Here is a 27,932-nt window from a genome sequence, read left to right as displayed (position 1 = left end):
ATAAAACTTAAATAAATATGGGTTAGATTTTCTCCCAGAGGCCTTTTCTGGTTCAATGATTTCTGGGAGTGAAATAAAAACCAAACCGCAAATGAAAAGGTCGACTACTAAAAAATAAAAAAAAAGTATAAATCAATCTGAAACATATTAACTTATTAAATTAAAAAGCACTGTAAAACAAATGTGCTTTAAGCTGTTTAAACGAAATGCCAGAGCTGGATATGTATGTCATGTAGTGAATATAGCCCAATTCGAGTGGAAGTCTATTCAAGTTTAGCTGACGTTTACGGTCCTCCAAGGCAGCCAAGTAAGACCAAATTTACTGTCCCCTTAAGGGAAGTAAAGTTAATCTCAAGCGCACCCTTCTGAAGTTCTCCAGTGCAAACCTGTGGGCACCGCTTGGTGTTATGAAAGGCAGAACTTGGTATCATTTTGTTGCCTCCTCAGGGTAAAAGGGTTCAGTGTGGGAGGCGTGAGAACGCTGCATTCTCAAGAGCAGCTTTCAAATCACTTCTGGCCATTACCACAATGCTGATGTGTAGGAGAAAAATCACACAAAATAGGAAAGCTCTTCCCATGAAATCACAACCACTCTCAGACTCCTGTTGTAAAACTGCACAAGCTTGGGTTGGGACACATGGGTGCACGATGATAAAGCACCAAATCTCAGAACATTAAAAACATCTGAGGAAAAAAAAAAAGTCTGGATGCTCTGATTCTACTTCTGCGCAAGTGGTGATTTATCACAACATCATCATATTCATCAAGCGGTATCTATAACAAATGATAGAAATAACCTCAAAACATGGGCAATATAATCAGGAATTTTATTATGGTTTATGAGCCTTATTAAAGTTAACCAATGTACTACAAAAGGCACAAAATAATCATTATGTTTATCGAATAACGCAGATTCATGAAATAGTATATGTAGGTGAAATTGCTTAGGTGACAAAGGTTTTATTAAAAATGTGTGTGGCCTTAAAAATGCATAAATGATTTATCTAATAATTATCTGTTTACATATAGCAAAATCATATCGGCACGTTCACTGTGGGTAATAACAAGCTAACATTATTAATCAATTTCTTTCTGCTATTAACACATATTAATAGTTAATAGTACCAATAAGAGCTAATGATTTTTGTTGTTTCTCCAAAACCTAAGAACAGATGAGTACACATACCTGTAAACTAGTCTCCCCTAACCACAAATGAACAAAATCTGGTTAAATCACAAATTTGCATGTGGCAAATTATAATTTATTGTCTTCAGCATAACAAACCACAGGGATCCAAATCAGATTACAATTTGCCATTCCAGATATGAATTAAAACTGAATCCAGACGCTCTGGCAGAACAAGGCAGCTGGAATCAAAACTACTTTACATGGAACCTGGCACATTATTCATATAAGCATCTGAGAAAATCCATCACAGTTATCTCTCTCTGCAGCACTGCTCTCGGTTACAGATATGGGTCTTTAATCCTGCTCCCTTTCTCATGAAAGCACAGGAGAATACCTGGCATTAGAAGACGTCCTCATGCATCAGCCGAGGAGAGTGACTGCTCAGAGAATGCTGGCAATTCATCCTGCTAACTGCCCCCCGTGCCTGCACATGTTTTAGCTAGGGCCCAGAACACAAACCCCCATCAATCAACCAGCAAAACCATAAATTAGCACCACAACTTCAACAGGTAACATAGCACCAGCAGTTGACATTTCCAGTCCTGAAGGAACAGGTACACGATTCAGCAAAAAAATATGGTTTTTGGGAGCCTGATCAAAGTTTTCCCATAAAAGTTTCAACAATTATTTTTCTAATTCAGACAGCAAATCAGCAAAAAAAAAAAACAACCTTACTTCTATCTTTGGGGTGGTAGTAGCCTAGTGGGTAACACACTCGCCTATGAACCAGAAGACCCAGGTTCAAATCCCACTTACTACCATTGTGTCCCTGAGCAAGACACTTAACCCTAAGTTGCTCCAGGGGGACTGTCCCCTGAAACTACTGATTGTAAGTCGCTCTGGATAAGGGCGTCTGATAAATGCCGTAAATGTAAATGTATCTTTAGAAATGCAGCAATAAAAGGTACCAGTCAAAATGGTTGTGTCTGTAACTGATGAAATAACTCAAAACGGAACATAACAATTTTCCATAATGTGCATGTGGTGTTAATTCCCTGCATTACTCAAAAAAAAGTATAAAAAAAACCGGACCAGTCACTCCTCTTAATGTCTCGGCACCACATAACCCTAACATGCTTCTCACTCCCGCACAAAGCACTGTTGCTGCCTACAGCAGCCTGCAAACTGCCCTGTAGCACTCAACCCAATGAGTCTGGCAGACAACACTGACCTGTCATATTTCCAATAGCACTACTGAGTAGCCTATTTAAATTTCATTCAAACTACAAAATTCAAGCTCACAAAAACAAACAAATAAATACATAAATCAAAATTCACGGAGGCCACAATATTAATACAAAATAATAATAATCCTACTAGATGATTTGCAGGCAAGAGTGCAGTTGGAAATGATTGAAGCATGGGAGGACAATATAAAAAAAAAAAAAAAAAAAAAACATAATACCATATAACATATATAAAAATTCCCTCTTCATAGGGTCACCGATCCCAATCGAGTCTATTCTCCTTTGTTTTCCCTGGCTGGTGGAACAAATTGCGCTGCTCCATTCGACTAGCCGAGACTACTACCACCTTTAAGAAACATCAGAAAACCCACTTGTTTAAAAAGTATTTGTTTAAAAAGCTTTGAAGAAAAGCGTCTGCCAAGTACAGTAAAGTAAGTTTACACATTAAATGATTCGTTTATAAAGTTATGCTGTATCTTCCCAGTGTATCAACATGGATATGAATATGGTTCCCATAATTGACATTATTTCTGTGAGCATTAGGTGAGACAATGAAAGGAAATGCACATTTCAGTCTGCTTATTAAGATTAGACAGCACTAACTGAAACCAATGATTGATTGGTCAGGTCTATCATCAATCTGGAAGAAAAATCAATTAGCTGCAAAATACAAGGCACCCCCAACCAAGCTGAAAGATACAGGGTGGTGAGTAGAAAAACTGTTTCAGTAAAGTCATGTCGCTGATTTCTAGACCCCCTTGCTGTATTTGCATCATATGTAACATGCAGTCTGCTCTGTTCGATCTAGTCAACTAATTTTTGGCTGTAATTGCATGGTAATTTGTACTATTTAAAAGCCCAGACAAGACCACAGGGTTCACAGTCACGTTAGAACATAACCACAGGAGCAAAGTGACGCTGGTTAAAGGTATGAAATTCTCTATAAAGTGCCCAATTACAGTAATGGGTGCTTTACTCAGCTCAAGGCTACAGTCATTATGTAGCCACTAATGTCCTCAGTACAGACATTAAAAGACAGGATTCAGTATTTTTAAAATGGGCAATATTTACCCTTTAATGAGTCAGTTAGGTCTAAGGGATTTTGTACTACTAATGCCTGAAAAGACAGAACTCACCATCAAAGAGGATGGGATTCACCAGGATGTAAATTCCTTTTTTCGCCGCTCAGTGACTACTATGGTTTGTTTTGCACAGAACTGATTATTTGTTGCCCCAGGGAATTTTCATCATCTATGTTACAATTGGGCTGCACCCAAAAAGCATGGCTTCATGCTACTCAAAGTATTTTCAACTTACCACAAGATCAAGGTCTTGCATGAGGTTGAGGATAACTTCATAGAGCAGAGGTCGTAGGTCTGATTCGAACTTTACAGAAATCCACTGTCCAATTAGCCAGATCACTCGTCTTCGGATCAGCTTATATCTGAAATTGAATTGAATTATTGCATAATTCATAAGATAGTTTAACAAACAAATGTACACATGGAAAGCAACGGTCTTTTATGTAAATATGTGCATTAAATGAAGCTCAGCACAGTTATTCAGTTCCATAGTCATCTCTTGTGCATCACTTCTGGTGTAATTTGATTTCCCATTTGAAGCATTGCATATGAAAGTAAGGACTTCTTGGTTAACGGAGCAGCCATGTGCATCAACACATCCTGCATGTGTGGACCAGAGGGTGTAACTATAAATTCTACTACAGCTCAACTGATAATACAGAAACGTACATACGGTTGATATAAAAACAGTGGATTGTAAAAAAGATAAAACAAGTTCTAAACATTTCCCACCTTTAATGCAATCTAACCTTTCTCAATTCTGATAGGTGAAAAAAATAAAAAAATACAAAAAAAAAAAAAAAATACAATAAGGTGATTGCTGAAACCAAGCAGAACCCTTTCATTAAATCAGTTTCTGCAACAGCAAAAGCCATGGTGCACAGGCAGCTTACAAAACGTCAAAGGCATCCACTGTTGAAAGGGATCAGCCCAAAGGGTAAAAAAAATAAAATAAATAATAATAATAATAATTTAAATCCACAGCGAATGATAAACCATGGAAAACTGTGAAGCCAGTAAAAATCACAAAGCAAAGAAAATATGGGACAACAGTGACTTCCACAGGACTGGATGTCCCTCCAAAACTGATGAAAAGGCAAGATGAGAACATTGATGAGACAGACAGAAACATTGAAGAACCTGCAGGAATTTCTGTCATAGAAAACTCCTTTATTCTTCATATGTTTGGATTATTGGGTATAGTTGAAAGACAGATCTTTTCTTTCACAAAGAAAAACATTTATTTTTGGTTAATTTTTTATTTTTAAAAAGGGTGCGACTACATATCTACATCAGACATTTATCAGTAATATGTTGAAAATCTTTAACAGGTAGATATTGTCTTCCTTATATGTACTGTGACTAAAACTCTAGCTAACAGGCTATTGAGACATTCTATGTGTGGTTAGTTAAATTAAACATTTAAATGACTTTTGACCAGCCCTTTGTTCAACTCAAATTACTTTTGAACCAGTCAGGATCTCAATATAGAAACTGACCCCATCCATTCTTTTCTGCACTCTCTCCATGCATTAATATTCAACACTCGATGTCACAAAGCAAAATCAGACCTGCAAAGGGTAAGACATCAATATGGACTCAACACAGAAAATCAGGTTCTGTTGTTTTCAGCTAAAAACAAATGCTTCAGCCAGAACGAGTCAGACACATTCAGCAATGTCAGACATCTGAGCAGCATCCACCCATCACACAAACACAAAGGGCCAACTCAATGACACCTGAGTGCATAAGAGTGCACCCCTTGTGTTCCTGTCTCTGACTTATTAAGAACAAGTGGTTGAAGTATCTTTTACGACACATGGTCCCTTACAAATAGGTGGATTCCAAACTAATGAGCTTACATTAGAAATGAAACCCCATTCAGTCAAACCAATTTCCTAAATTTCAAAAAAGGTCACTTTGATCAAACAGACTGGCTTTAAAATAGCCTTAATTTAAGCCTTTTATTCGAGTAGCACACTGCCAAAAATTATTGTTGGAACATGGACAAAAGATTACCTTACTCTATAAATCAGGGCGAGATGAAGGATCAGTCTTGAAAAAAACACAAAGGAAACTCCGATTTCCCTCAGTCAGGTATAGTGTCTCCAGCACACTTATGTTAGCCACAGGCTAAAAATAATCTTACCGGACTGACACAATGAACACTCTGGATATATGAACTGGATTTGAAGATGGGCATTATAAAAATGCTTTATTAAGTTCATTTAATGAAATTGTTAAAAGTCCATTTGTAGCTGTAGTTTGCCTCTTGTGGTCATTCCTTTCTTTAAGAACTGATTACACATCTCACACAAAAAATAAAATATAACCATAAAAAATAAAAAAATAAAAATTGAATCTGAATCCTTGAACACATCGGACTGGAAAGTGTTCAATTTGAGTGACATTAATTTCAGGTTCAATTTTAAGCTACTAATGTCCAAAAATAGAATATTGCATTAGCTTGTTAGTTGTGTTTCATTGTTCATTCAACCTAAACAAAACCCCAAACTCTTTTTCACCATTTTCTATTCTAGAACCGTCAATAACATTGAGAAAAAAAGAACACCACAAAAAAGAAGTTGCGGTCAAAGTTTACAGGCCCTGACCTTTTTGTTCCTCTTTCAAAAGTCATTACAAACAAAAAACAGATGATGCCATTCCAAATTCCCTTTGATACAGACAGATCAGCCACGTTCCGCAGACAAAATGAAAGAGTGAGTGGATAGTGTCCTTTGATCTCTGTTCCTTGTTCATGAGAGGAAAGCACAGCTGGGCTGTAGCATCACCACCTCCCCCCCCGCGGACCTTTTCATCCAACGTGTCCCTTTTGCAGGTTCTTTTTTCTTTGACTGTTTGCTTAGTCTTCAATTTTTGAGGGACTGCTGCACCAGTTACTGGTGCAGAGAGCCATATATTTATTTCAAGTACACACCTGGGGCGAAAGAGCCAAACCCATACATCCATCATAAGGTTTTTAAGGGCCTCAACAGGAAATATTGTTCTTGGATTCAACCAATAATTAAAGCTTATTAGTATGAAAAAGAGAAAATGTTGTTTCATTTGATGTTAATAATATTCACCACAGGGTACAAATTTAAAACATAAGGAAGGACTGTTCAAAACGCAAATTATTTTGAAAATTGAGACCTAGTTTAATAGATTGGTACGCACACTTAAAGACCCATTCAGCCAGAAGACAGGAGTTAGACAGGAGATCAGTAGCAATTTTTGTTCAGCAGAAGGAGATTGCTGAAGGAAACTGTGAAATGAGAAACCTTATTTCATTGGATATTTCAATAACCAAGAAATATTGCCTATCATCTTGTTTGCACCCAAGAGGGGGACGAGTGGAAGACCGGCTTAAAACACTAGGCCTGCAGCGACACGTTGACGACGTCGAGGACTCGGTTGTAAAAAAAAACAAAAAAAAAAAAAACGGTATAGTTATATGCAGTCTTTGCAAGACGGAGCTAGCATACCACACCAGCACGACTTCCATGTAGGAGCATCTGAAGCGAAGGCACCCCACCGCCGGAGAACAGGAGTAAGTAGCGTTACTCTCGCCAATGTTTACTAAACTAATATCATGTTTGAGTAATGTTAGTAGTGTATTGAGCAACGCGTACTTGAGCTCTCCGGAGATCGGTGATGTGAGCTAATGGTGTTTGTGTTTGATTTCTGCTAATGCCTAGTGGCTAAACAGTGTTGAGCTAACGTTATTTAGAAATAGCATATACTGCTGCCCTTGTGGTTAAGGATGGCTAACTTATAGCGAACAGAACACCGCTATCTAGCCACAAGTGTCTGCTTACGCCCAGTTTGCATCACCAAAGTGGCGAGCTGTGGTACCTAGCAGATTGTAGAAACGTTTTTTTAAGATTGTTTATACATGAGATTTATTTTCAGGCTGTAAAACAGAGTGCTATTCTTTAAAAACTGTAAAAAAAAAAATCATTTTATTTTGACTCGAACAAGCTGGGACTCCACAGTGTTTTGTTTTGCACTACAACATTTTTTTCAAAACCTTTAAACTTCAGTTATTGGTACTGTAAAAGAGTTTTGTTTAACAAAACCATTTTCTATAACACTGCTGTTATTTTGTTTTAAGCAGAAGATGTTTGGCTTTGGATACTTTTGTATAATAAAGTAATCTATTTAATCTTTAGGGGCAATTAGTGATTTTATGTTTTTTTTAAATTGTGCAACAGAAAAATAACAGTGAAAAAATAATTTAATAGTTAAAATAATCGCTTACCCCCAGCCCTATAAAACACCCCACGAGTCACTATTAGTACTGTCATAACAGCTCTGTATCATTCCAAACACTTGTGAATGCCATGCTGAGAGACTTTCTCAACTGGATGTTTTTGTTTAACTGAACAACATCCTCATCTTCTCGCCTGACCTACAGTCCCACATGGTCCACGTCCATACAGTGCTCCAATGCCTCCTGGAGAATAGACTCTACATAAAGTACCACTTTCCTGGGCTTCAGCCTCAGTCCAAAGGGAGTCATGGAACCATAAAAACCTGGCTTGCATTCAGGAGTCCTGATATCTGAACACCGCCCAGCATATTGGACACTGTTCTTTGCCTGCATTGACTACACCCTTTCATATCGGCCGGGTTATCATAACACCAAGGCCAATGTGCAGTCTCGCCAGCACACTCAGGATATCCCAGTGACGACACAGAGTATGTCGCAGCTTGCCCCACTTGAGCAGCACAAAAGCCAGAGAACCAACGGCACCAGGGCCGCCTTGGGCTGCTACCCTGTCCCCAACCCTGCCACCTGGTCCAAGTATCTCCTGCTGGCAGAACAGGCCCAAAATCCTCATGTGTCCTCAGCCACTCTTCGATCCAGAGGACCGTGCCTGGGTGTCTACCAGAGGGCTGCCCATGCCTTTGCAAAGCAAAGATGCTCGGCCCATGCTACCCCATAGAGGGTGCGCAGTCACCCAAAGACATGCAGACCCAGAAGACCCAGCATGGGGCATAAAGATGTGGTAGCCATGTTGGTTGCTGCAAACTCATTGTTGATTTATTCACATAGTACAAGCAGTTTTGGGATTTGATCCTGCAAACTTTCAGTTTTAAGTTCACTTACATAGCCACTAGGCCACCACTGCTCCAAAGAGCACCAAAGCATGAGCGAGCCAGGAGTCAAATCTTTAGCACAAAGCACGGTTCTTGGTCTTCTCGAAAGAGCCTTGCTTTCAATTTGTTGTAGTCATTTTTAATATTCTGTATATTTCACCAGGTGACCAAGTCATCATTTAATGAAGATTATGCAGCCATTCAACACATTAGGTAGTTGCTTTAAGCAGATATTAATCGTTTTCTCCTCACCTTGTAGTCCCATGCATGGGTATGTATTGTTCTATCAAAGTACAGGAGTTCAACCCCAGCAACACTGGTCACTGCACTACATCAACTTTCCAGGTGTTTTACACACAGGGGTTTACCTGTTGTGGGTGACTTGCAGTTCAGCCAGGAGCTGGTTTTTGAACCACGAGTGAAAGTCCACACTGTCAAACAGCTCATATGCAGCCAGTCCTACAGCATTGTACACTACAAAAAAGAGAGGAGGAAGAAAAAAAAAAAACATTGTTATGATGCATTTCAAAAATGGTTGTGACCATGATACACATTGGAGTTTGTTTCACCAGCATTTCAGTAGCTAACGACATGTGGCAACCAAATAAAGAAACCAAAAAGATAATTCACAATTTCAAATCATTTAAAAGGCATCATGTCATAATGATGCCTATCCATTCTGCTGATTTCCTGCTCATGATTCTTCTTGTTCCCAGGAATTAATCATTTGAATGTTTAACAGGAAAGACAAATTAGCTAGTGCCAGACTGGACATACTCCAGAAATCCTTCCTGTAAGACAGAGTGTCTGCTCCACATTGCTTTTAGCCTTCAATTTCTTCTAAAGTGCCTGAATGAGAACAGAAATTGCTGGGTGCACGAGGAGGTCCTTTTTGATTGCTGCATAATCATTTTGATACAAAACAAGTAAATAGAGACACAAGCATAAATATCACTGCAACACAATGCATAGATTTTTTTCCACATTCTTTTTATAGCCATAGTTTGATTTTGAATGATACAATAAACTTTAACTCATTTAAGAGAGGGAACCTTTTTGGATACAGAGAAAATGAGAAGTTATTTGTATAAAACTGGTAAAGAAAATTCTGGCAAAGAATTAAATTTTTTATACAAATTATTATAAGCACACACACACACACACACACACACACACACACACACACACACACACACACAGTGCATTCGGAAAATATTCACAGTGAATCCACTTTAACATCTTGTTATGTTACAGCCTTATTCAAAATTTGAATAAATAAATTCTACACCCCATAATGACAATAATGACAAAAAAAAGTTTACTTCAGGTTTTGATATTCACAGCATTTTCTCAATGCTTTTAATGATGCACCTTTTGCAGCCTCAAGTCATTTTTAAATATGATTCCATAAAAGCTTGGCCCACCTGTTTCACCCTTGCTTTGACTTCATGCTTGGTTTGTGCTCTGAAATGAAGCAGAAGTGTGCGCCTTTCCAAATCCTGTCCAATCAACTGCCCCCCCCCCCCCCCACAGGTGGACTCCCTATTAAGCTGCAGAAACATCTCAAGGATGATCAGGGGAAACAGGGGACACCTGAGCTCAGTATTGAGCTTCATGTCATGTTGTCATTATGGGGTGCTGTGTGTAGAATACTGCGGGGAAAATGAATTGAATCCATAGTGGAATAATGCTGGAACATAACAAAATTTCCAGATGCAACGTGTGTGTGTGTGTGTGTGTGTGTGTGTGTGTGTGTGTGTATACAGACATATAGACTAAATACACTACTCACAATGAATTAGGGATATTATGAGACTGTGATGTAAAACATACAGTGTTTCTTTCACTTCAGACATTTGGGATAGGGAGGCAATTGTTTTGGGGTGATAGACACCTCATTGTGTTTTTCATGTAATGGTCTCATTGTGTACAGGTGTGCCTTGTATTGGGGCCAATACCAAGAGACAACCTTTCTCAATGTGGCATCAATTTCAACATTCTGTCGGTATAAAAAAAAAATGGTATTGTAACAGACGAGCAGTGTCAACAGGCCATGGCGCCCCTTAAGGTTGTTGGCAGGCAGTCAGATGTGGCTCGTGAACTTAAGTGTGTCTCAATTGTTACCAGACTTGCATCAAGACACAGAACTACTGGCAGAGTTCATGACAGACCCAGGAGTGGAGCCCCATGAGTGACAGGACGCAATGATGACCAGCACCTAAGCACCTATGTACTCAGACATCGTTCTACAACTGCCACACGGCTGCAGGCCAGTTTACGAGATGCGAGGGTACTAGGGTTCGCAACCGACTGCACCGCATTGGCTTGAATGCCAGACAACAGTTGCAGGTGACTCCATGCGAGAGATACGCTGAGGTCGACATGGTTCCCAGGGTTTGCTTTGCAGGAGGAGGTGCAACAGTCTGGGCAGGCATCACCAGTCAGTGCAAAACAGATTTAGTTATTGTACATAGCTCAGTCACTGCAGTTCTTACCTCAGAGACCTCATAGAACCCATTTTAGCAGACCCCCAACTTTCTGTACATGGGATGATAATGCTCCACCACAATGTGGCAGAATTGTCACAGGTCAACTTCAGGAAGCTGGGAGTGCCTCTCATGGCCATCAATGTCCCCTGACCTGAACCCCATAGAGCACGTCTGGGACCAGTTGAAGCAGAGACTGAATGATCGTACCCCACCCCCACGTGACCTGCTTGTAGCACAACATCATGAGGCTAATGAGGAGCATGAGACTGTAAGAATGGACATCACGGGAGCCTGCTTTTTCCTTGCATAACAGATGTCTGCAGGGGGAGGTGTGACATTCCTGTGTTCGACACCCCGGTTTTTACATGCCTTTTGTCCGACGCGAACGTGTGAAGTATCAGCCGTCAGGACCGCCCACCCTCTTTGTCTTCCCCAAATGGGAGGCACCGGGGGCGTGACATCAGAAACAACAGGTTCTGATTGGTCAGTGACAACTTCCTGTAGGCCAGTGACAACTTCCTGTAGGCCAGTGACAACTTCCTGTAGGCCAGTGACAACTTCCTGTAGGCCAGTGACAACTTCCTGTAGGCCAGTGACAACTTCCTGTAGGCCAGGGGTATAAAAGTCTGCTCACATGTGGAAAAAGGGACCTCTGAGGTATCTTGCTCAGGGGGTTTTCCATCGGAAGCCGGAAGGCTTCTGAGACTTTCTCTCCCTCTCTCTTCTCCCTCTTTACTCTTTCTTCTCATGTTTATTTTCTCTGCAACCTTGGTACCTTTTTACATTCATGTTATATTCATGCTGAAATGCTTCCATATGGTGTTATAGCCGTCCCTTTTGTTGCTCAGTCATTTTTTGCAAGCAGGGAGGGAAGGCAAAAATCACAGCCATTAGCTCATAAGATCTAACTACCAAGCTGTGATTTTCCTGTAAAATTTAACACTCTGCAAAAGACCCACCTTGTAGGTTCTGCACCATCTCCAAAAGAACCCCGGTTTTTACATGCCTTTTGTCCGACGCGAACGTGTGAAGTATCAGCCGTCAGGACCGCCCACCCTCTTTGTCTTCCCCAAATGGGAGGCACCGGGGGCGTGACATCAGAAACAACAGGTTCTGATTGGTCAGTGACAACTTCCTGTAGGCCAGTGACAACTTCCTGTAGGCCAGGGGTATAAAAGTCTGCTCACATGTGGAAAAAGGGACCTCTGAGGTATCTTGCTCAGGGGGTTTTCCATCGGAAGCCGGAAGGCTTCTGAGACTTTCTCTCCCCCTCTCTTTCTCTTCTCCCTCTTTACTCTTTCTTCTCATGTTTATTTTCTCTGCAACCTTGGTACCTTTTTACATTCATGTTATATTCACATGTAACTACAATAATTATTTACCGGTGTTAATAAATTAGAAACTGTACATTTTTAACCTCTATTGTGCCATGCCTCTTTCTGCCAGGTAACATCAAATTGGAGTGGTTGAATACAGTGCTTTGTGTGGAAGGAGAAAGAGTTTTTTCTACACACTCTATCCTCTTCTCCCACACCACATGGTCTTTATTGATTTTACAAGACGTTGCTGTCAAGCTGTCATTGAGGCAAATGGTGGGAACACCCAATACAGACAAATGTAGATTTTTGTTATTTGGAGCTTTCCCTGTTATTGTCTAAATTTGTGGGGTAATAAATATTAAACTAATGAGGAAGGGCACATTACATACATTACATTTACAGCATTTATCAGATGCCCTTATCCAGAGCGACTTACAATCAGTATTTAACAGGGACAGTCTTCCCTGGAGAAACTTAGGGTTAAGTGTCTTGCTCAGGGACACAATGGTAGTAAGTGGGATTTGAACCCGGGTCTTCTGGTTCATAGGCGAGTGTGTTACCCACTAGGCTACTACCACCCTACGCCCTACCACCCTAATGAAAATGGTGTTTCTTCTCAGATATTATTCATAATATCAAAGGGAACTTTTACATATTTCATTAAATTTCAGAGCAAATAGGAAAAGCGCTCATGTAAATAACAATATCCCTAACTTATTGTGAGTAGTGTATATTCATTCTTTAGCAGATCAACAAAAAGTATTTACCAAACACAAACTGGCTCAAATGTGCAAGATTTGGGATATATAAAAACAAATACATGTTTTTCCAGATAACAGCATTAATGCACATCTGTGCTTAACCCTTTTCCATCTCCCCTAAAAATCTTAAAACACTGCAACTGAAAAGTAATACACATCTTATACATACCAGCATCCTTCATGAGTAGCTGCACAGGCTCCTCCACATTAGTCGGGCCTGAAGCAACCAAAAACAGTAATAATAAGTCATTTTTGATTGTCCTAAGATATACTGAAATGCAAGTAAAAGCAATCGCACAAAATACCAAATCAACGCTTCAAAAAAAAGAATAGCTGCAGGGGAGAATACTTGCTAAGTTAAGACAACTGGGATGAGAGGAACAAGTTGCTTCTGTTGTGTGAAGCACTCCTAATTAGCCCTTTGATGTCACCTTGTGACATGAACGGTCGATGTTTATGAATAATAAACAGCTTTCCTAAGCGTCTGCATGCAACTTGCACAGCTTTGCAAGGCAATTCTTCAGAAATTATGCTTTACTCTAACTCTGACCAACCAATGTAAAATGGGGCACAGAAGCTAAGGCAAATCCTAATTTATTGATCCTAGGATAGCATAGTATACACCAGTAAGCCTGTCACTACTGGTAGTTTGATGCTGAAATGCTTCCATATGGTGTTATAGCCGTCCCTTTTGTTGCTCAGTCATTTTTTGCAAGCAGGGAGGGAAGGCAAAAATCACAGCCATTAGCTCATAAGATCTAACTACCAAGCTGTAAAATTTAACACTCTGCAAAAGACCCACCTTGTAGGTTCTGCACCATCTCCAAAAGAACAGGTGTCAACGTCTGGCTGTAGTTGTGGAAAATATCCAGAAACAATACTTCGGTACAAGGCTAGAAGTTGGATGAGATGGGGGGGGAGAGGGATAGGGGTCAGTAAAAAAGGTCAGTAGTAAATGCAGACCCACAAACCCACTAACTGGCATTTAGCCGAGGATGGAAAGGGGACTGACTGGCGTCCTCAACTCAATCACCTCCCCTGACATAATCAATGGCCTATTGGCACAGGAGTCAGCCCCGTGATTGGAAGTGAAAGACTCACGCACGTCTCAGAGGTGACAGAGGCAAGGCGCTGGAGAGCGGCCAGGTTAAATGTTAGCCTCACCGAAGCTGCCTTCGCTTTGCCTTCTCACAAATGCCACACGGCACAGCAGTACTTTTCAGAAACACAATCACACCAGGTCATTCATTCATTCATTCATTCATTCATTCATACATTCATACATACATACATACATACATTCATACATACATACATACATACATAGATAGATAGATACATGAATGAATAAATACTATGACTGTCATACATGTAAAATGCCACAAAAAAATCAATTAAAGACATTTACATCTAACACTGAAATAAAAGCAGCCTTCATACTTTAAATAAGTGCTTTGCTAGAAGACAATATATATATATATATATACTAGCCTAACTAGGGGAAAATGAAGTTCTGTCCTCATATAATTTATGAAAAGCTTTCAGTGCTTTCCAACTGTGCACCCCAGGCATTGTACCTACCCGCAAACTGTACTTCCAAGAATCCCCTCCGGTTTCTTCAACAGCTAAAGACAAAGGTAAAAAGAAAAGACATGACTAACATGACATTTAAAAGAATCCTTTACATCCAGGCACTAAATAACTCTTGCATCCACAGTGCCTATAAAATTGAATACATTTTACATCATGTTTCAGAGGAAAAATGAATTTTAATTCAGGCACTGTTAAATTGTTAGTATAAGTGAGAATGCTTATTATTTCTATTACCACATGGTGCTATACAGTGTCTCCTGGTGGCTCTCAAGACCGAATCGATAATGCAGCTTTATTTTTATGCCTAAAAACATCTTCAATAACTATATGTGAGTCTCTTGATAAATTAACCTAGATGGATGCCTAGAGGAAGGAATTACAACAGTGTATATTAGTGTTAGGCATCGTGATCCAGAGGTCATAGTATGATCACATAACTCCATTACATACAACTTACATCACATAATTGAATGGTACAGCACTGTAGAGTCTGCCAAAGAGACACCTTGGATGAAACTTAACGCAATTAAAAAAAAAAAAAAAAACTACAAAAGAACAAGCTCTTCCCAGCTCTCTACAAAGTGCCAGCATTCTGTACCACAGCCAACAGAACTGAGGAATCCAAAATGAAGTGAAATGACTCATCAATACTTTTATAGCAACATAAACGAGAACATTCCCAGGCTGCCAATCCTGAGTCATTAGACATGTGGCAAAGCCAGACAAGAACTACCGAGGATTTTCAAGGCAGATCTCTAACCTACTTTAGACAAACAGGACTGCAGACAACTCTGGAGTGAGTGGTCTGGTCTGTCTGAGGTTAATGATCTCATGGATCTCTGGCTCGGCCTAGAAGGAGCCTTTGAGAAATTTAGAGATGTACTTTACATTTATGATCTGTGCTCCAGTGGTTCGTTTTAAACGAGCTTTTAAAAAAAGGAATTAAATGAGGACACATAGGTCATCAGATGGATTACTGTCAGGAGTGAGAATCACTGGCCACTTTATCAAAAGCTCATATAAGTCAATACAAAAGTTCGGCTGTGAGGTATAGTTTGTATTCAACATTAATGGTCAGATGCTAGTAACAGGACATGATCCCACCAGTGACCATGTTAATCGTAAAAATCCTGTTACTACACAACCATGAACCTGATATAATTCTACTAAGACAAACACAAACACCTACATACAACCACCAAATCATTGTCACTGCTGAGCCTCTTAAAGGGGCAGTCCTAGCAGGTAAGGAAGCGGACCCGTAAATCAGAGGATTGCCGTTTCAAATCCCGAACTGCCAAGGTGCCACAGGTCAAAGCACCACCCCCCACACACTGCTCCCCAAGCGCCTTTCATGGCTGCCCACTGCTTACCAAGGGGATGAGTTAAATGCAGAGAACACATTTCATTGTGTGCACCACGTGCTGTGCTTGCTTTACATCATAATGAAAATCATTTCAGTTTCACTATAAATAAACAGTCGAGAACCAGGGAAAAGGTAGGCTGCTCTGACGGCAACTGAAACTTCATGGCTCAATCAAAACTAATGTTAAATCATGCAAGGGAAGTTATAAATGTGGGAAATGCACATGCAGCATATACAGTTCTTTCACCATGTACTTTCATTTGTATCGCCATTGCTGGGATTAAGGTTTTTGCACAACATTCGTGTTTGTTCAGGGAAACAAATCAAAAACATGCAAAGCAGAGTACTGATCAAAGTTGAAAGAGACAATAGGATCTATTTCTTTACATTTCCAAAACCTCCCTAATAAATTTTTATATATATAAAAAATATATATATAATTAAAAAAAAAAAAAAAAAAAAGCCATAAATATTCTCTGAAATCAGCACATTAAATGCTGGAAAATGCCCATTTATCTGGCATCAAACCGTATCCACTCTGTGGATTCCACTCCCTCTGGTGTAACGAATGCACTTATTGGCAATGCCCAGCAGAAACCATCTGATGGCTGGAGAGCAAATTAGCCCGTATTCAGCGCAGACTAAAACACAAAGAAGCGGCATGCTTGGAAACAATCAGGCAAACTGGTTCCAGTTCATCGGAATAAATCAAGCTGCCATTACAGTGACATTTTTTTTCCTCCAGAGTACTCAGCCTCTGCAGCTGCATGAAGGCTCAGCGCAACCACTGAAAAAAGTTTTCAGCTCTCTCAGATGCGACAGATGCTCCGCTCCTCACTTACACACTGGCAGAAATATCCACACTTCCAGAACTGCTGGGCATGACTTTGAAAAGCGAGCAGCCTGAGAAATCTTTCACCTCCTGGCACAAGAGACACGTTTTGATATGGAAATCATAGCTAAGCAGTAATCAGGAAGACGCGAAAGGTCATTTCAGCTTGAAAAAAATATATATTGAAAATTTTAAACTTCCTGATCATTTTCTATCACTTTATTTGACAAAGTGTATTAACTCACTCACTCCCTCGGCATAACCAATTTGTCCTACTCAGGGTCAAAGCTGTGTGCAGGGTGACAACCCAGGGCGAGGCACCAGCCTAACTATAGATAATTGAGGATTGCCGGAAGTGCACACCTTGGAGGTGTGAAGCCACATCTCTAACCGCTGCACCACTGTGTGGCCTGACTGTGTATTGACCATAAATATAATCCAGGGCATCTTGGAGAGTGAAACAGGGGTTTTTAAGGTGGCAGCAGCTCAGTGGGTAACACACTCGCCTATAAAACCAGAAGAACAAAGTAATAGGTTCAAACCCCACTTACTATCATTGTGTTCCTTAACCCTGAGTTGCTCCATGATTGTAAGTCACTCTGGGTAAGGGCATCAGCTAAATGCCATAAAATGTAACATTTGTGAAATTTGTCCTCTGCATTTAACCAATCACCCTGAGTGAGCAGTGGGCAGCCATGACAGGTGCCCAGGGAGCAGTCTGTGGAGGTGGTGTTTTGCTCAGTGGCACCTTGCTGGGATTCGAGCCCAGTATCTCCTGTTTACTAGACAGGCACCTCGACCAACTAAGCCACGGCGCCAAAGTCTCTCTGCAATACGGTTGACTAGACAGTTTCTACTGTATTCATAGTTGAGGGTCCCAATGAACCAGAACTGATGACTTCATCGATGGTAACTTGAAAGCATGTTGTAAGTCGCTCTGGATAAGGGCGTCTGTCAAATGCCTTAAATGAAAAATGTAAAATGGGACACTCAACTTATTTAACTTATAAATTATTGACCCCTCAGTCAATGAGCAATTACCAATCAGTTCACGATAGCTCAAAACAATCATGTCAGCTCTCAGAGTTACATAATATCGGTCTTCCAAACTTCATCAATAGAGAGACAGAAGGTGAAATATCAAATGCATTTCATGCCAATCAAACCAGCGCAATCTGTCACTGATGACAGACTGTGAAAATGTTTTAATTACCAAAACTCTCTGGGTCCTCCTCCCACATGGTGATCTCTTCCTCAGTCAGCAGGAAGTACTGGGACACCAGGCGCTTGCCTATCTCTGTGAGTGTTGGGTGGGTGAAAAATGCAGTCTTAATCTGGTGGGCTTCCAGAATCTCTGGCTTACTGTCTGGAAGAAAAAAAAAAAAAAAAAAAAAAACAAAAAGATTTAGCTTGTACACGTGTGTGTGTGTGTGTGTGTGTGTGTGAGTGTGTGTGAGAGAGAGAGGAGAGAGAGAGAGAGAGAGAGAGAGAGAGAGAGAGAGAGAGAGAGAGAGAGAGAGAGAGAGAGAGAGAGAGATGAGAGAGAGAGAGAGAGAGAGAGAGAGAGAGAGAGAGAGAGAGAGAGAGAGAGAGAACTTCTTACACTGTTAAGAAAAAAAGTTGCTTATCCATGAACAAGATACATCCATTATTTATTATCAGTTTTTCACTGAACTCCATTCCTACCTTCTATGTTTTTAGCAGGTTTGTATGAGTCATTTTTGACTATCATCTTGATGAGGTTCATGCACTGCACGATAAAACGCTCGAAGACCACACCCTCGCCTGCCTCAGTGAACACATAGCTGACGGCAAACTCCAGGGAGCGCTGGATCAGGGGGATGAAAGGGTATGGGTGGCACTCCAGAAAATCCAGCAGCTGTCAAATGAGACAAAAAGGAGCCTTCAAAAAAAAAAAAAGTTCTTACTAGGTTCTACGTTAATTCCTCCACTTACACCTCACAGCAAAAGCACTCAAGCTGTCTGCAGCAGCAAGAGCTTCTCATTTGGACTAGCGACTAGGTCACAGATGGGGCCATTTCAGGCCACAAACTCATCCCTTTTTATGGTGGTGAAGAATAATTTGCCCATTATACATCACAATGATGACAGGCTGACTTTTCCATGCTTGCTTTCCATCCGCCGAGACCCCCCCCCCTACTTTTCCTCCCACAATGAAATGAGCTCGTAACAATAAAAGAATCATTGCTACAGAGATACAAAAAAGCATCAGTGAGATTCCGTCATGCACCACACCTTTGTTTGCTGTGGCTGTGTAATATTACTCTAATTTAATAGCTGTAAAGTGTCCTCTTTAGAAACTTACAACTTTGGTGTACAGAATAATGGTCTTCTCCAGCTTTTCTCTGCAGATGCTTCCCCGATGAACTTGCCGACCTGAAAAGAACAGTAAATAAAAACAACATCATCACAAATATTCAATGAAAGCAACGGACAGAACTCTGCAGCAGTTTTTTTTAAGTATGTTATACTTTAAAGCTCTCAAATCACAAGTAAGAAGAAAGCCTCAACATGTTTAACTTAAAGTAAAAAACAAACTCTGAAAATCATGCACTGAAACTTCAGTATGCTCACAGAAACCAACTAAAATAACAGAGGATGGGACGAGGCACATTCCTAGTCTTCCATTAAAAAATATTAAAGATGCACAAGTCAGTGAACAACATTCTGTGGTTGATCACTGTCCTCTTTCACACTCGCAGAGGTTGTGAGCATAAAATAAATTACTTCTGCTAGACCTGAGTGCCAGTTAATGAACTACAAGATGGTATTTCTACTCCACATTACTTCACTAAGTCAGAAAGCAGTTTTAACATGATAGTTTTAATGAACATAATTACATACAAAATTCATATTCATATTGTATTCAAGCTCTTAACATCACTCTGTAATTGCTTATGACTTGTTTATACACACACGTGTCCTACTTACAGACTTGAATGAGACATAAATGTTTTTTTTCCCCACACACATATACATATATAGATTATTAAAACATGGTTATATTCTTAAATTTTATATTTATTTATTTATTTAAAGGTCTAGAACCCTGAGCTACTCACAAAATATTCTGGTTAAAATCGAAATCACAATAGCCACAATAGATTTAACAATCCCACTGGGTAAGTGATTAGTGATTAATGTTTAATTAAATCTCAATGCCTATTGTAATGTAAATTAGGCGACATGAGATGCACTGTGCTCGCAGCTTTCCTGGTGAATGGATTTGCGTGGAAAGCTGGAGTGGCAGCAGACTCTGGCAGACTTGATTGCTTATTTTAACCCACTCATGTAAAGAAAATGAACCATGAAAGCAAATATTAAATTCACTGAAAACATGAACGTTTTTCAGTTTACATTCAAAACCACGTAAAAATTTCCTCAAATTACCTTCTTAAATCTAACAGCACTAATAAAAAACTGTTTGCTGGTTTGATTAAAAAGTAAGAGAAATTGACCGTATAAAATAAATGCTAGTTAAAATTTGCTCCTACAATACAAATTGATCCCGCCATAAAAGATAGGAACCCAAGAACCTACAGATGAGAAGCAAAATTACGCTAGAAAACATGGAATTTAATTGATTTGTTCTAGGGCTGTGGCCTCACACCTCCAAGAGTTCAAAACCTGGCTCAGACTTTGTGTCTTTGCATTGTTTCCCCATGTTGGTAAAAAGTTACTCTAGGCTCTCCGGTTTCCTTCTGCAGTCACACTGGTGACTTGGTGAATTGTTCATAGGTGAGAGTGTGAGTGAATGTTCTGTATGTATACATTCACTGTGTCCTAGGATGTCCGATAAATCTTATCCCATTATTCTCTGAGCAGCAATACAAAATTGTTTTCCATTTGTAGGAGATTTGTCTCAAGATACCAGTTTTTCTCAAAATTACTTACACTAACTTTTTTGTGAAAGTGTTACTTGTTACTGTTACACAGTAGTAGTACATTTCTATACTTAGTAGTAATACTTTAGTAATATATTTCTCCATAACCAAGCCAATGATGTCTAATGTCTCATTGAAAACAAAATATCTTGTTTGCATTATAGCTTGCCTGGCCTTCTTCTTCTATTGCATTTTATTTATTTCTGTAACTATTACTTTAATCCTGCACAGTCAAAATGCAGAATGGATGTGACTAATAGATTCTTCTTAATAAATGCTATTCATATGTTTTTACTTGTAAAAACCTTTGCTACTCTACTTCACTACTCCCTAAAACATTTGCACATTATTGTGAGAGCGTAGGAGAGTTTAGGAAAAACAGGGATTTTTTTTTTTTTTTTTTTTACATTTTGCAAGATTCTGAAGTGTGTTTCTACTACTTCAGAAAGGTGTGTTTCTGAGTGCTGCAAATTTTACGTGACTACAGAATGAATGACTCAACATTTTCTCCTATTAGGTCCTAACTCAATGATGTCAACAACTCCTAAACCACCCTACCACCCACTCACATGCTGCCCATTCAATAACTACTGTGACAGCCACATGATGTTCCGGAAGATAATTCAACTGCTTGCAGGCATGAACTACACAAATAAATATGGCTGCTAGATCAGTCTAGCATAAAAAAAATCTGGTAGACATTACCGGTTCTTATTTCTCCCTAGTTCTGTGTACCTAAGCTCTCCTATCAGTCTTGAACATCAAAAGACTATGGAAGACATGTTTCATGAAACCCTCAAACGAAATGTGTATTTAGTGGCCTGCACTTCACTCAAAAGAATTTGAAAACTATTGAAAACTTAAATTCAAAATTCAAAGTCTGTTCATCATCTGATCAAGACTATGACATGACTATGAAGCCCATATTAAAAAAAAAAAAAAAAAAAAGAACAGAAATAACTGTATATAAATAAAAAACACTCAGTCTGGTGAAGATGGGGTAGGGCCATTGTCTGGAACCAATGTTTCTTTTGGTACCTTTGTGATCCATCCCCAATGGCTTTCAATGCATTTAAATCAAGTCAACATCCAGAAAAAAAATCTAAAAAGTCTAAATTTCAGTCCTGTCCTGTCAGGCCCCCAGTCACAGAATAAACCGCTGAATATGTTTTTTCATTTAAGCCCTTCTTTTGCAGATGCTGTCTTATTTGGATATATGGCGGCAGTCAGCATCAGTAAAGGCATTAACTTGGGTTGAGTCTTCACAGGTCATCAAACCCTTCAGCTCAGCCTGAAACCTTGGCAGCACTGCCAGTGGCCTTGCTTGTGCATCTCAACAATCCTGCCATGTTCAAAGAGAGAAAGTCATTTTGCCTTTGCAATCAGGAGGTGTGAATACCTGGCAAAAAAAGTGACAGATTTGTCTGCAAATTTTTGCCAGATTTTATGCCTCTTAAAAAGTGTTAAACTGAGTGTTTTTGTGTGTTACACCGATTCCTACTCGTGGGGATGACAACCCACTGATGAAAACACAAAGGATGACAACAATATTAATTTATTTAAACTTTTGATTAACCTGTTTGAATTTAAATGCATTTTCAATTAATTGCCTATTCTCTATTTGTCTCTTTTCTCTACTTAAAACCATATTGCTTGTCATTTTCCTGCAATCTGAAGATCTTCTTCAGTGAGAGCATGTTTGCAGACTGGCAGTTCGGAATCGTAAATATAAAAATTTGAACAAAAGGAAATAAAAAGGTTTAAGACTTACAGCACTCCAAAAACTGTTTCAGCCGCTCAAACACAGAGTTCAGAAAGCCCTGGAGAAGAAGAGAGAAGAAACATAATATAGGGAATCACTTATCTCTGCTGCTGTTCAAGAGCTCAAAGAGTGCTAGTCTTTATTGGCAATACCCACTGTGGACTGAAGAAGAGAACGAAAGGTGCACTGCATGAATTATGGAAAAACCACATTGTTTCCTTGGATGAAAGGGGTGTCACTTCACCCAAGACTGCAAGGCCATCCATAAATCCAACACCATGATTCAATGATGACCACAATCTGAGATTACATCATGTTAGTTTGATCACAAACGCAGCAAGACAGTGGCTCTTCTACCTACTGCAGTTAAGGAGGGTTGGCATGGGCTCAATCAAGAATAATCTATGTGGTATCATAAAAAAGTGGTACGCCACATGAATGGTGTCAGGTAAGTATGGACTGAACACTGTTTTTCTGCTCATTGGAGCAAATCAGATGGGCGTTCAACACAAACGCTTGTTTGAATGTGTGTTTGGATGACGTTAATGCAAAGTATTCTTGTGGCCAATTTTTGCAGAAATTATGGCAAACACGAAAATTGATGCAGCTACAAAACGCAGCAAAAATGCAAACTGAACTGCTGATACACCACCCACACACACGCACAACTACTGGACTCTTCATTTCCCTCTCTTCCCCTTAAACCCCATTATTAGAGGCATAAAAGTTCCTGTTTGAAAAGCCATTTGAACAAAGTGACACTAAAAATGGGGGCAACTCCTATGCCCCCGCTCTAAACAGAAAGGCACAAAAGCACACCTGTTGTCTAATAAGATGAATCAGAACACCATGGGTGTGCCAAAGCACCCACACTTCTAAGCATATATATCCCTACACACCCCTCCAGTCATCTGCCTGTAGACGTGAATGAAGGTGACTTCAGCCAAAATGAGGGGATGAAATGTGGTTCATGCGTATAAAAAATTCTCCCCCCCAACAACTTTTAGCAGTTATTTATCAGTGTAAGCTTCTCAACTCACTGGACACTTTTCACCCTCTCCCATTTTCACTGCAAAATTGCTCAAGCTGTCAACCCACAACAGAAAATTTGACAAATTAGCAAAATACTTTTTTAAATTTTATTTTCATTATTTTTTTATATGGGTATCTCTAACAATGCAGTTAGAGGAACTAGCTACTTTGGGGAGCTTCTAATTTCGCCAAGGGTCATTTTTCAGGTTAAATTCACACTTCAAGCCGGAACCGAGAAGTAACGTTATTTAATTGACTACATTCAACAAGGTCAACAACTACAACATTTTTTGTGAGTCTGTTTGTGACTAAACAGGCATCTAGAATGCACTCGGTTAATCAATGTACACCTATGCATTTACATTTATGACAACTCAGGGTTAAGAAACTTGCTCAAGGACACAAATGGTAGTAGGTAAGGTTCCACATGTGACTATCGTCTTCTGGTTCAAAGGCAAGTGTGTTATCCACTAGGCTACTATGACACTGACAGTACTACCAAGCCACTGGTAGTTCCTTATGCATGAAATTGTACTTTTCTTCACTTTAAGAGCACTCACTTTTAAGTTTTCCACTTGATTGTATTCTTATGGCAAAAAAAAACAGTATTTTCAAGTATTAATTATGAAAAGTAATTATCTAATTTTATACTGCCTATAAAAAACATGTTCTCTGCACTCATGTACATAAAACACTTAGAATGCATTGCTAATTAGGCATAGAATGGTTTTGCAATTAAATGAGTGATTAGTAGTAAGAACAAGATTGCAGAGGAGTCATAAAATCACACACAAATGAGGAAGGTCTTTAATACAGGAAATTTAGTTAAACCTCCTCTGCCTGACTGAAGGGAGGTGGAAGTGGGAGTTGTCAGCCTCTATATATTCACCTTAAATGATAGAAGAAAAGTATTAATGTAGGAAAATAAAACAGATTTGATGCTCCAGGGCTTTTACAGACATAATGGTAGTAGTATATAGTAGTCAAGTGGGTAACACTCTCTCCTATGAACCAGAAGACCCAGGTTCAATATTACAGGGCTTCTTCCTTAACTGCTAGGCCACCACAAACTGTAGGTCAATTTTCATGACGTAATAATAAATGTAAACAATGGGGAGTGTTTGGTGACAGTATTCAGGAAATGTAAATTTCAAAACTTCCTAGATCGGTGTTATAGACATTCTTATTTGCTAAATAGATATTTTGACATTTGTGACAGTCCCATTGCATTACATGTATAATACTTATAACACACACACACAAACCTGACTAATTAGCTAAGCACTATAACAGTTAGAGAACAAGGAGTTTACTGGGTCAAAAATGACTCTTATTAGAAAGAAATGTTTAAAGTTTATTAGATCCAGTCTGAATAATTTATAAAACTTATTTCATCAATTACTTGCCCAATCAATCACAAAACATACCAATGGGACCTATTAGAGAGGCTTGCAGTATGCACATGTGTGTTTAGAGGCTATGTACACCCAGTACATTAAATATTAAAGTGGTCTGTTTTCATGGCACAATCCAACTCTCACTTAGATGTGAAACAAGAAGCTTTTGCACTGGTAATGTATTTTTAATGGTAGTAATGTAAAGCATCGAACTGACTGCAGATGTTTTCTGTATCAGTTAATGTCTATTACTGTCTAATCTGAGCATAAATCTTTTTTATGCACAAACACTACTGTTTTCAAATGTTAAACATAAGCAGCAAGCATTAGGTCCTGGCCTCTGGGTTATTAATCACATATGGACAGGCACTCATGAAAGATTTGACCAAGAAAACAATATTATGCAGTCAAAATGATCCTGTTTTTGATGTTCATACACATAAGCACTAAGTAGAAAAGAATATGAACTATTTGAGAAATGTTGAGAAAAAAAAAAAAGATTTTGAAGGCCTCAGAGGGCCCATTATATGTTGGGTTTGTGAGTCTGACTAATCCTGAGCCCTGCCCAGTTCATCTCTGCAATGAGTAGTGGTGTCAGGGGACCCAGATAACACAGAGCAAATCCCTTCATTAACATGCACATGACATAGCTACCACAGTGGGAATACTAAGGTCCGGGCCTGCAACGCTTTAAAGTTCAAATGATTGCTTTCGCCATGCAGTCATGTACTTCCATCTGAAGTGAGCATTTGGGAGATACTTAGATCCACCCTCTTAAGCTGCAGTGGCAGCCTTCATGACACTTGAGGTTTTACTGATTGAACTTTAAAGCAGTTTATGACTTTCAGACACTTTATTTAGTATTTTGTTTACACTTACCATCACCTCCATGTTGTGATGAGGCTCGATGAATCCCTGCACAGTCAACTTCCGAAGCACTGCAATTACAGGACTTCAAGTTTAGCTTTATGCAACATTAAATGACAGAACATTAACAAATGAACAAACCAGCCCAAACACAACAACCTGAGCTCACCCACACAAGGCATAAAAGGCACAAAAAAGGATATTACTGGAAATAAGGTGTGTCTCTCAGGGCTCTAGCTTTTCAGCACTAAAGATTCACAGAAAAAAGTTGTTTTGTTTGCAGGACAATATTAGGTTGTTAAAAACGTCTCACAGACATTTCAAATCCCATTACACACATTTTGGGTGTGTAATTGTTCTCAAAATGTGCCCTGTGAACCCTGAAGGCATTACATGTGGATGGGTAGATGGGGGAGGATGAGGCTTCTTTGACACTGAATCTTTTCCATATGTGAGTAATTCAACAGATAAAGTACAAAAGGTTCATATGGCTCATATGACAATTTGTGGGTGGGTCAAAACCGATTGAATCCTCAATTCAAAGAAACATTGCAGAGGTTTGTAAATTACTTTTGCATTACTTTTGATTACTATTGCAACAAATGATGAGTGTATGCGTTTGGTATATGGTATCATCATTTTAGCACCTTTGAGTGAAAGCAGTGTTCGTTCCAGGGAGCTCAGTGCAGCCTCCTGGTCCCCAGCGCACACCTTCTGCAAGAATGTCTCAGTGTGGTGGTTCCACAGGGAGCAGGCGAAGCTGTAGATGCCTGATGCCAGCTGAAAGAAAGAAACGCAGTTAGCAGAAAGAATGCGAAACACAGCGATCATGGTTGTTATAGCCCGTTTCCAAATGAACTAAGCTCAGCACTGGTACCGGTGACTCCTTTATCATTCATCAGGGGGAAGGGGAAACCACCACGCACACACACACACACACACATATATTGAGTTCTATGTCAGAAAGTTTCATTTCAAAGCAACAGTTGATTTCCTACCCATTGCCACCATATAAATCTTCCTTTATGAACAAATGAGCACAATTTCGGAAGCGTCTCAAGTGTCTGGAACAGACAAATAGCACAGAGGGAGGCTGAACCCTAGAGCTAGTGCCATTTGTTCATTTTTTTTTTTATGGGGGCATATTCTGCTTTCCTATATTTTCATACAGTCTCTCCAAGCTTTACATGATTAAAATCTTGTCTTAATTGAACGAAAATGTGGAACAATGAAAAGGAAAAGCGCACTGATGTTGCATGCAGTCAAGATAAGCTATAAAATATTTATATTTCAAATCAATCAATGTCATAGCTTTGGCACATCATGCTACTAAAAAAGAAAGATAAATTTAATGTGCAGAAGCAAAAGGCCTGGATAATGATTACACACTGATATGTTTTTTTTCTACACTGTTAGGTAGATAAACATTAAAGAACCACTTGGTAGTTATGTGCATCTTGAAGAGGAGAAACTAGCTAGACATTTGGATGTGGTAATTATTTCTGTTACCCAGAACATCATCTTTAATGCTGCTTTAATAAACAGTTCAAAATGGGAGAACCAATGATTAACTACTCTCATGCATGCTACTTCCTCATTCTAAATTATTTAAACCAGTGGCAATCAATGTCATGTGTGTTTTATTTAATCTATTCTATTGAGAAATTACAATTAATTCAATATGGAATTACATGAGGTAAAAACATTATTAAATTCATTAAATATTTCACAAAATTATTTTTTATTTTGGCACATTCAATGCATCTTTAAATTACTTCTGTCAGTCTGACTTATCAAAGAAAGCGGGTTGGACTAACCCTGTGTCCTTTCCAACATGGTGCTACCATTCATGAAATTGGTTTGAAAGTGCCAAAAGAATTTCCTCTGCTTTTCCCCACTACATATTAAGGTTCAGTATCCCCAGCTTTGATGCAACCTGCTAATCCTACAATGTCTCATACCAGCTCTGCTGGAAAATCCCCCATAAATGGTAGCACCATGGAAAGGCATGGTACATAGCTTTCTCACACGCCATCGCATCACGTCCC

The 27,932-nt window shown here is 39.3% G+C and overlaps 1 protein-coding gene across 2 annotated transcripts in view; it reads right to left on the bottom strand.

Annotated features, from left to right (window-relative positions):
• The window catches only part of ipo11 (importin 11), a 73,636-nt gene that overhangs the window by 28,173 nt on the left and 17,531 nt on the right, over positions 1-27,932 (bottom strand). For both annotated transcript variants that reach the window (XM_028984410.1, XM_028984419.1), the window contains exons 6-16: positions 26,532-26,664; positions 25,897-25,955; positions 22,598-22,646; positions 19,248-19,318; positions 18,608-18,800; positions 18,135-18,287; positions 14,712-14,755; positions 13,933-14,023; positions 13,300-13,347; positions 8,930-9,035; positions 3,694-3,820 (exon numbers count right to left, since the gene is read on the bottom strand). In XM_028984410.1, coding sequence (XP_028840243.1) covers positions 3,694-3,820; positions 8,930-9,035; positions 13,300-13,347; positions 13,933-14,023; positions 14,712-14,755; positions 18,135-18,287; positions 18,608-18,800; positions 19,248-19,318; positions 22,598-22,646; positions 25,897-25,955; positions 26,532-26,664 — 1,074 coding nt within the window. The remainder of the gene's footprint in view (positions 1-3,693; positions 3,821-8,929; positions 9,036-13,299; positions 13,348-13,932; positions 14,024-14,711; positions 14,756-18,134; positions 18,288-18,607; positions 18,801-19,247; positions 19,319-22,597; positions 22,647-25,896; positions 25,956-26,531; positions 26,665-27,932) is intronic.

Source organism: Denticeps clupeoides, chromosome 1 (genome assembly GCF_900700375.1).
Source record: "Denticeps clupeoides chromosome 1, fDenClu1.1, whole genome shotgun sequence".
In the NCBI taxonomy this organism is placed as follows: Eukaryota; Metazoa; Chordata; class Actinopteri; order Clupeiformes; family Denticipitidae; genus Denticeps; species Denticeps clupeoides.
This window is presented reverse-complemented; position numbering and strand designations above follow the sequence as displayed.